At 37.9% G+C, this 10,429-nt stretch overlaps 1 protein-coding gene across 3 annotated transcripts in view; it reads right to left on the bottom strand.

Moving 5' to 3' along the window:
- The window catches only part of LOC146002806 (Y+L amino acid transporter 2), a 346,752-nt gene extending 339,662 nt beyond the window's left edge, over positions 1-7,090 (bottom strand). For all 3 annotated transcript variants that reach the window (XR_014443761.1, XM_083140762.1, XM_083140761.1), the window contains exon 1: positions 6,526-7,090. Coding sequence is in view for 2 of the 3 variants with exons in the window: in XM_083140762.1 (XP_082996888.1) it covers positions 6,526-7,009 (484 nt within the window). In the remaining variant the exon portion in view is untranslated. The remainder of the gene's footprint in view (positions 1-6,525) is intronic.
- Between the last annotated feature and the right edge of the window lie 3,339 nt (positions 7,091-10,429).

Consider the following 10,429-nt stretch of genomic DNA (forward strand, 5'->3'; position numbering starts at 1 on the left):
CCGGCAGGGGGGGTATGCCCCCTCCCGAAAAACTCAACAAGTACTAAAATAAAATAATGAAAATGTACTTTTAGTATAATCGATGGTTATTTATTTTCTATAAACTTGAAAGGCAAGGATTATCACAATGGGATCCTTCTGCATTGAAGGACAGTAGCCAAGATGATTTATGCACTTATGAAAATATGCTTAAATATTAATCAGGAACATCCGTTGTTTATTATTGAATAAATATTCAATTCTTAATCTATTTCACATTAATTTCTTGTTTTTGTACAAATTTACCGATCTTAAGTACACGCTAACTAGATAGCCTAATAAATATATGCTGTTATATTTGTATTATTATACCATCTTTTTAAGTATTCATGTAATAATAAAAATGCAATATCAATAAATTGTCAATCATTGTCAATTCACATTTCGGAACCGATTTTATACAGATTTTTATTCAGCGGAGTAAAGATCTACGCGGAACGTGGCAACACTGAACACACCGATGTCCGTTGAACCCTGGAAAGTGGGGTGGTGCCTGCGAGTAAGGGAGAATTCACACCGAACAGACACGCGACATGCATGATGCGACACGCTGCAAGAGACACGTGTCGCTTGCAAGCGAACACTCGGTAATCGATTGAACCGAAGAAACACTGAAGCTGCACGTGTTGCATGTCGCTTACGTGCCTCTCGGACTGTGCCGTTTTCTCAATACCATGCATATCGCGTTGCCTCAGTTTGTTGTTCGCGAATGCGCAGTGAATACGTCACCCCAATGAGCTATTTTCAGAGAGCCCAACCGGAGGCCTTACAACATCCTTGAACCTTTAATTTGTTCATACAATAAAGTATCGATATGTACAATGTTTCAAGATTTAAACACAATGTTCTATTCGCTTTATCAAGTTTTTTGATCCAATTATCGGCTATAATTTGCCCTCAACATCGTGTAAAAAGGCCGTGTTGTGGCCATTTAGGGCGTGACTGTTTTAACTTTAAAAAATCTAGCACATGGAGGCACTTGAGTCCAAAATACCGGTAAATCAGTCAACGTGGTAACGTACTCTAGTGCATAGTTTCTCAACCGCCGGGCCCTCGTATGAACTATACTAATTTGCGAAAGGTTCTGATGAAATTAGTTGACAAATAACACAATCCTAATACCATATTTGAGTTGTGTTTTCGTTCCTTAAGTCCGTTTGATGCAGAAATAAACTAATCAGGACTGGACCTACAGTTTAAAGTGGAACCTGCTCTACTATATGCCTCCACTGGGTATCGAACCCGGGATCACTTAATTACAAGGAGACGACCTTACCGCTTCGTAATTCATATTTTTATATTTGTCAGCAATCCTACACGTAATCCAACTACGTATTATTACTCTTCTTGATCATGCTAGAATTTATTTATCCATATTTAATTTCATGGGAACGTGTTAATTCATGCATACAATCTTAAATACTGGAAAGGTATTTACGAGGAAAATTCTTGAGCTAAGGGCATTGACTTAAAAAATAAAATACCGGTACATGAAGGTTGAGAACCATTTGTCTAGCGTTTCGGTCTTCGGTTTATCCAGGCTGGAAAGTATAGCGTACATAGTTTGAGGTCAGTGCCTATTTATCCGTTTCTCATGCACAACATGCATCTCCCGAGTTTCAATAACTTGCACAAATTTTAAAACGCGATTTACATGTAACAATGTATCATGTTACGTTTTTTTTCGGGTGACTAATAAGCTGATTAAGGTAATTATATCGGTACCATCATGCGGACTGAGCAAAGAAACAAGTGTCGCGTGCATCTTCTCTTCGGTGCGAAACTCTCGCGTCGCGTGTTGCATGTCGAGTGTCTCTTGGGTGTGAATTTTCCCTAAATGCTTGCCCAATCTGGAGCTCGAATCCTGAACATTCTGAGACATGACTATGCGTCAACGCGCCACCAAACGCTTATTAACTGGTTTACGAAAACTAAATGTAGCGGATTTGTACTGCCTCTTGGCGGTGAAGTTCGTCCTGTTAATATGAATAATTTATATAGGGCTAAGGTATGTATTTCCACATCAACTAAAAAAATGGCAGTTCAAAACTGTCCACCTTTTTAAAGTACACTTGTGATTTACTTGGTGTTACTGATCAGTTTCTTTGATAAGAAGAGAATTAGAAAATGTCTAACAAGTTACATAAATTTTAACGTAAATTGTCTCCATAGACAAGGATTTCACAGACTAGTCACCTTAATGGAAGTAAATCACTGATCAATAGGTATTATTTACATTTTAATTTCCACGAGAAATCTAGAATTATATTACGTGAATCATAGGTGCCACCCCCCTCAAAAACCAAGGCCCCCCCATCATGTCATAATCCCCATAAAGGATTTAATTACGACAGCATGTACCCTACTATCATATTACTGAAAGTTACTTTCTAAAGTTTTACTGAACACTACTTGATCTGCTACCTTAAATCTTCCTTTTCTTAACCTAAAGAATTGAATATGGCACGCATAGAAACAAAAGTAACTTTGAACCAGCTAAAGTAAATGAATTACTAGCGAAATATATTTTGATTTCCCCTCCCTGCCTCATCGCACATATTGTAGCATGGTGCCAAGGTGTGAATTTATTTTTACACATATTTTAGAAAAATCTATACATTCTGAATTGTATATTATTTCATGGAAAAACTCATCCCCAAATTTTGATGGCACGATCTTTTTTACATATATATTTTTACAGGTAGATTTTAATTAGCAACTTTTAGCAGATATTTTCTTGGAAGAGTGACTTCGGTGTTTCAACCGTTCACAACACTGACCTTCGTGTATATATATTCTTCTGCGGTGGTTCATAGGGTATAAAATCCTGGGGGGACAGGGGGGATTTCACCCCACCAAACATCTTGCGCTAAAAATTCCCCCCAACCAAAAATGTCTGGGGGCGGAGAGTTTTTTATTATTAATAACAACAAAGATAAGCAATTAGTTTTGAGTTTAAATATACTGTACTAATGTTAATATCAAAAACATGCATGTGAGTGTTGCATGTTTTCCCACTCTCTCTCTTCTTTTCAAGTGATCATTAACAGATCTAAACCATTAACAATATGTAGAATAAAAGTAAAACGATTAATTTGCTTTATTTTACTTCGCTTTTTTGCCACTTTTGGCTAATCGCTAAGATAAAAATAAAACGAGAATGCAAGACAGATAAAAGCATGAAATCTAAATGATTTATATTAATGGGAAGCAAAAACATATATGTACTAAAACCATTTCAATTATTTGGTAATTTATTAACATTTTTGACCAGTTGGTAAAAGAATTATTTTGGTGATTTATAAATATGATACATACGTACAAGAGGGCCCGCAGGATTTTTTTTTTCTCAAGGGGCAGAGTAATGGAAACTTTCATTATTATTTATAAATTTTATTATTATTGCTATTGTTACTGCTATTATTATTATTACATTACCACCACTACTACTATTTATGTTTTTTAAAAAATTACATACACTAATAATTTCCATATTCTGTAGCTATATCTATATACAATTTGCATAACTGCATACTTAACATTAATTCATGTAGGACAAAAAGCTGTTTTTTAGAGTTAGATATTCAGTGCAAAATAGACTAAGCTTAAATGTAGCCCTACGTTTAATAATAATAATAATTGTTGCTGTAACTTACGGCCAGTAAGCAGGCCCGTATCTAGAGGGGGCAGGGGGGACAACTGCCCACTGAGAGCCTGGTTTGCCCCCCTGTGAAAAATACAGAACACAGTCCTACGTGGAATTCTCACTAATCTTTATAATTACATCATGTGTTACTCTAGCAACATAATAAAGACACTTTTTGATTTTGTGATTTATTAGGGTGTGTGGGATTCCGTATAATGTCTTATCAGGATTGGGGGAAAAATTCCCTTCCAGATTCAGACTTCGGGAAATGATTTCGCAATTTTCAGTATCTAGAACAGTTGTGACATTTTGAGTAGTCTTGTATTACAGGTGCCTAATGTGTTCGATGTTTTTCTTGGATGTGTTGCTATGAACTTGGAACTGCTTACATTTTTGTTTCCCAAGTCTACCTTTTGGTAATAGTGATTCATGTGGTAGAGAGAGGGAATGGATATTTGATTGTTGTTACTTAGCGTTGTTTTTCTGCCACTTCTAGCTAATCACAACAATGAGTGATGACGTAAAATTGATGAAGATACACTCATAACAGTGCCGCAACCGCAGGGGGGCAGGGCCTTTAAGAATAGCAGGACAATAGCAGGAGAATTTAAGAATAGCAGGACAATTGTATACGCATGATGGAATTAGTTTTTACGTGTTCCTTGCATTATTCTTCCAGACGGCCAAGGGCACCTGCAAGGGGCAATTGCCCCTACCCCTCGATTTGAAATTTTATACACATAAAAATACATTTCGTAAAATTTTCTTGCTCGCTTCGTTCGCAATGTCTCCTGTAGTCCAAGTTCAGAGACATAGCTATGGGGTGGCGGGAGTCGGCCCTGGGACCCAAACGTTCTATATGAAAAAAAGTGTTAAGGAGGATGACATGGCGCCCCGTAAAATTATTTGCGCCCTATTAAAACAATTTCTTTCTATGAAACTTAATATGAAATATTAATGATGACACTGTAATCCAAGAAGTCATTGATCAATCAAGGGATTCCTATTTGTTTGTCAGGTATCAAAACATGTATTTCAACTATAATATAATACAATTCACACAATATTTTGCAAAATGGTTAACGTAACCAGTAGGCAAACATTGTCTGTAGTGATGCAAGGGTCTCCCCTTTGAAGGAAATAAGAGTCCGTGGTGGACTAAGGGACCCATATTTTAATGTTTTAGCAAGTACAAAAGAAATGTATTAGAAATGTTTACACAATTCATCAAAGTGTAGATAATACATATGTAACCATTATTATTTAATTAATTCGATTTTCCTTGCATAACACAACACAATCGTGTTGTTGGATTCTCGTTGATTTCTTTGTGCGTAAAAATCTTGCATACTGGAAACTAGAGGGAATCATTATGAAGCATGATTTATAAAGGGCTCCCTTAATCTGTTCTGCAGAGAGGCATATTAATCGTCTTTGAACATTATCGACCTGTAAATATCAATTAGATACAGTCCTTATTAGCCTATTTGTGTTAAACTTTATATTCTTTGGCAATCTGGAAAGGTCGTTATCTAAATATTGTTCGTTGTATGTAGTTTCAAGATATCATGCTACAATTTCATCATTCAAATTACATTAACTCTTTCCAGAAATTTCACATGCATACGTATAAAAGTAACAAATGGATTATTGTATACATACATTTAACCACATACATATTAAATATTTAGTGATGTACTTTCATATGTAATAATAAATATGTTTAACACACAATAATTCATACGTGTGTGTAAATTAGCATCTATCTTCCGCCCACGCAGTCTCCGCAACGATTTCGCACCTTGGTGGTTCTCAGCCAATACTAGACCGCAACGCGGTAAATTCATTTTTCGAAAAGTCGATTCCCCAATCCCAACAACAATAATAAATATACTTTTATTATTTTCTGTCCCACGTTATGAAATAGTTATATGTAACTTGAAATTACTTGTAACGAGGCGAAAATTATCTAGAATTTTATTATTTTCATCATAAGCAAGTTCTTAAAAATCGTATTCTGTTGTTCCCACAACAGGATCCAAAACTTAAGTATTATACAAATTAATCACAAATTTTCCCAAGAACGAAAAATTCTCACATTTTCCACTTTCCAAAATACAGAACTTATGGCATAATCGTGAAGTGTAGAGTTCGATTATATCTCGGCTTGTTGAAAAATATAAAAATTAGGTTTAAATTTGCTGTCACTACTGGATCTAATTAAACATTCACGGCCCGGTACCGTGGCGCGGCCCGGCAGTTGAGAAGCACTGACTGCCCTTATTACGTAAAGTGCATTCAGGTGGCATTTTTATTTTAAAATCGCCAGTTCGAGTAGATGATCGTGTTGTTGTGCTGAGAGTAAATTTCTCCTGAACGTTTACACTCATTAATATCAGTTGGTAAATAAAGGGAAGAACATGTAACGAGATCCATTCAAAAGAGAAAATCGAAGTAGCGTAAAGTATACCCGTGCAAATGTCAAATCCACGTGCAGCTGTGTGCAGCAAGATGTTCGGTTCGTGGCTGCTACGCTACTGCCATCTGTTGGTAGCAAGCAAAGTCTCAATTTGGTAGCCGGTACCTTTGAGTTTTATCGTACAAGAGCACGTGTTTCAAATCGACAAGCTTGTTTACGACGATCACTAATAATAAATATCCAAAGGTTGTAGTTCAAAGACGCAGTTTGTCCTCCGCATTGTGTTTTCGATCGGAACCTTATTGACGATTCTGTTACGTCATTCGCTGGCATCGTGAACAGTAAGCTACACTGCAAATACACGTGTGCGAATTTAAACATGCAGGTACAGTGGAAAATATGATAGCTACAAGGTACTTACATATGCAGCACACAGCAAGGAGCCTCGTAGCTTCGTCCGGGGGATCGCACTCGGGGAAAAACGGTTTCAAAATGTAGAGACTGAATGTTAGAGCAACGACTGCCTGAGAACAGGGCCGGACAATCATGCATTCTATCCACAGTCGAATAAATGCCAGAAAAGGACCGAAGCACTCCATGATGTAGGCATAGTCGGCCCCGGTTTTGGTGATCATGCACCCCAGCTCGGCGTAACAGTAAGCGCCTACCATGGAAAATATGCCGGATGATAACCATACCACCAGGGCCATATTGACGCTTCCAGTCTCTTTGATCACCCCCGTTGGGGACACGAAAATCCCGGAACCGATTATGCTCCCGACGATGACGGTTATCCCGTTGAGGAGACTCATTTTGGGCTTGAGGCAGATCGCGTCGTCGTCATCTTTCTTGGCGTCGTTGCCCTTCAAGGGCACCTCGGAGTACTTGCCCTTTTCAGCCGGCATGGTGGTGAGCGATACGGGACGCGGCACTTACTCGCTGGCGCCTTCGATTACACTGGACAGAGGTAAACGGCAGTTCCTTCTTGGTTCCTTCTTTCGCCTGTAGATGGCAGGCAGGGACATCTTCCGTCGAATCAATACTCTCGCTCGCGGCTTTGGCGCGTGCGTAGAAATCTCCTCCAGGAGTTAATGCACTAATGCTAATGACAATTTATGATGTGAATAAGCAATCAATCGTTTCATTTGTGGACGAATATATCATTCAGATCAGGATTAGAAATCAGTGAAGACTCTGCCGGCCCCCGTGGCGGAGTGGTTAGCTCATCGCGTTAAGATGCTAGGGGACACGGGTTCGAATCCCGGCCTGGGCATATATACATATCAGCGGCGTGCATTCAGGATACGCAAGGTACTCACTGCGTACCCACAACAACTAAGAAAAAATAAACATTTTCTCGTCTTCCCCGAACATGAAAATTCAACAATTATCGCTCCGAAAGCAGTTCCACTGCAAGAAATTCCGATTTCCGCACGAACACGCTGCTGCCTTCCTGAAGGCAGTCCCGAATGATCCCGATTGTGACCGACACCCACCCGATCCGCGTTCCTGCCGATTTCCGCAGAAAGACGCTGTTTCTTCTGCTTGGTACCCTAGAAATTCGGAAGGTAACCCCATTGGCTCATATCAGCCCGACCACGTGTTTGGGTCTGCCCGCGCTTACCCTCTCTCCCACTTCTTTCCGGGTTCTAAGCATCGAGGGTACCCAAGATTTTGACAGCGTATGCAGTGTTGACAGTAGTCAACACATTTTTTTCTGGAATACTTAGCTTACTAGCATTTAGCAGCCACGCGTAGATAGATCACTGTTGGGTTGCAATAAAAATACATTATAAAAAGTGATACAGGAATCAGAGAGGAGGGCAAGAATATGTAGTGGTGGAAGATCATATTTGATATACGCGTAAACTATCACATTTAAAATATTTATGTGAGGTTAAAGTTACACTAGCAAGGTTTTTTTTTTCGTATAGGGAGGTGAGGACCAGAATGGACTGTCACTGTGTCGAGGGGAAAATATGTGAACAATTTGCAAGTTTCGAACAATTCTCAGAATATGAGAGTATCTGTTTATCTCCTTTCGGGATCAACATTTCCTTTGAGTTCCATAGCATGGGTGTTGATTGTTGACCCAACGATATGAATGAATGATAAAAGAAAAACATAATAAAACACAATGCTTACAATGGGATTAGAATGAGCCCCCCCTTCTTCCGCCAGACATTGCAAAGTGATGTACGGTAGTTTAGCTTTTGAAGTGTTCTGGGATGTATGCTGACATATTTTCTACTTGTCCTTAATTATCTCCCTTCTACAAAATACTTTGTCGACTGGCAACTCCGATTCATTCGTCCACAAGAACGCGTGGTTTTCGGGCATAGCGGACCGGACACAACGTACTGTGGGAGGTTGACTTTTGCTTTCTTCTGTCGTGTGAAATTTGCAGCGAGTGTTTCGTTCATATTATTTACATTACAGGATCTCTATTGTTTGTCGGTGCTGTGAAGTGATAAAATAGGGGGACCGGGAGTTATTGATGACATACTGGAGAAGGGATTTTCGGAATTTACGAAAAAAGTGTAAACAATCCGAAATGGAAGGTCTGTTCCTGATTTGGAAAAATTGTTTCAGGCAGGAGTTGTGAAGGATGGTAAGCAGTATATTAGTCATTTTGATTTTTGAGAAGAAGAAAAAATATCTCTACAGAGTGATTGACTGAGTAGAAAAACAGTGAAACTTTATTGTTGGCCTTATTCGTTGGTTTCCTCTTCGAAAGATGTTGTGAAATAGTACAGGATACTGAGATTTATCAAATTTATTACATGAAATTTGAAAGGACGGAAAATGATTGAGCCATTTCCTTCCCGTTCAATGTTCATCGCACTGCATGAAGGAAATAATCAAAGTTGAATTGTTGGACTCTACGTAGCTACTATCAGAATATATTTGCGAATATAAAATATCATACATATATTTTACCTCGTTACATTTGGATATTGATACAAGGATGAGAAATTTCCCATTATAAAATTGTAGAAAAAGTTATTTTATGAATAACATGATGGCCAGGGAGGGGGGGGGGGTTCTGGCCCCCATAATTCATTTCGGTTGGCCACTTGTTGCGTACCCTAGTTTAAATGTCACCGCACGCCACTGATACATATAGACTCTTATTCTGGCAGTACGCCGTACCGGCACCTTTTTTACAAGTGAGAATAGAATTAATAATATTTTACTTTAACCAAAGAAATGATTGTGTTTGTGTGTGTAGCTACATGAATTCACGATAATTTGTGAACATACCACAACATTTTGAGTAGTTATTATGATGAACACAATAACAAACCAACGTTAGTAGTACCGGAACCTTTTCTCCTAGAAAATAGCATATATGTGTGTATATATACATACATACATACATACATATATATATATATATATATATATATATATATATATATATATATATATATATATATATATATATGCATGTATGTATCCATATATGACATATTTATATCGCAAAATGTTTCCTCTATTAGCTGGTTAAGGATGTCAATATATTAGAAAATAGTTCAAATGGCTTTCTTATGTGAATTTTTGTTTAGTTCTTTTCCATTCTATTAACGTAAGTCAATGAAGAGTTCATACTTATAATTATCGTGCATTCTTGTTTAATTGTAAATAGAATTGGTGTAGATTTGTCAGTTGTGTCTTGAAAGATAGATTGATATCCTGGATTGATTAGTTTTACTTCTCTTTCCTCCCACTTTTGACTAATCACCAGTGGCGTAGCGCAGTTCTATGTGCCCCCCGCAAGTAAAATATCGGGGTCCCCTTCAGTAAAAAAAAATTATGGAGAATACTATAATGTGTACATACCATGGAAAATGCCAGAGGGGTGAACGGATGTGCAATAGTTAGTTAGTCCCTCCACGCACACACAGTTATAAAGTTGGATAGTTGAAGCATTTGCCACTTTATCTGAATAGGGGCGTAAAAGAAATTAACTTTTGCCCCAAATACCTGCCGTTCACCGTTTTTTATATCGATTTATCAGTGTAGTAACGCCTGAAAAATAACTCGGGATATACATCTCTGATAAATTACTGAAAGAGAAAATTGGAAAAAAAATGCTTTTACTTCAATGCAGTGGCGTTGACAGGATTATCTTCTTGGAGACAATGAAGAGGCGGCTTCATGCGGTCAAATATGTAGTGCATGATATTTTGTATTCTTAGCTTGATTTCTTTTTTTAAAAAAACAAATAGGTTGCATATATACAACGAAAATGTCGCTCACATTAGCCTAACTAATACTAACAAATATATGAAGTAAGTTTACCATTTCAGTTTTGGGGGTTG

The sequence above is a fragment of the Lepisma saccharinum genome, chromosome 19 (assembly GCF_977018435.1).
Source record: "Lepisma saccharinum chromosome 19, izLepSacc3.1, whole genome shotgun sequence".
Lineage (NCBI taxonomy): Eukaryota > Metazoa > Arthropoda > Insecta > Zygentoma > Lepismatidae > Lepisma > Lepisma saccharinum.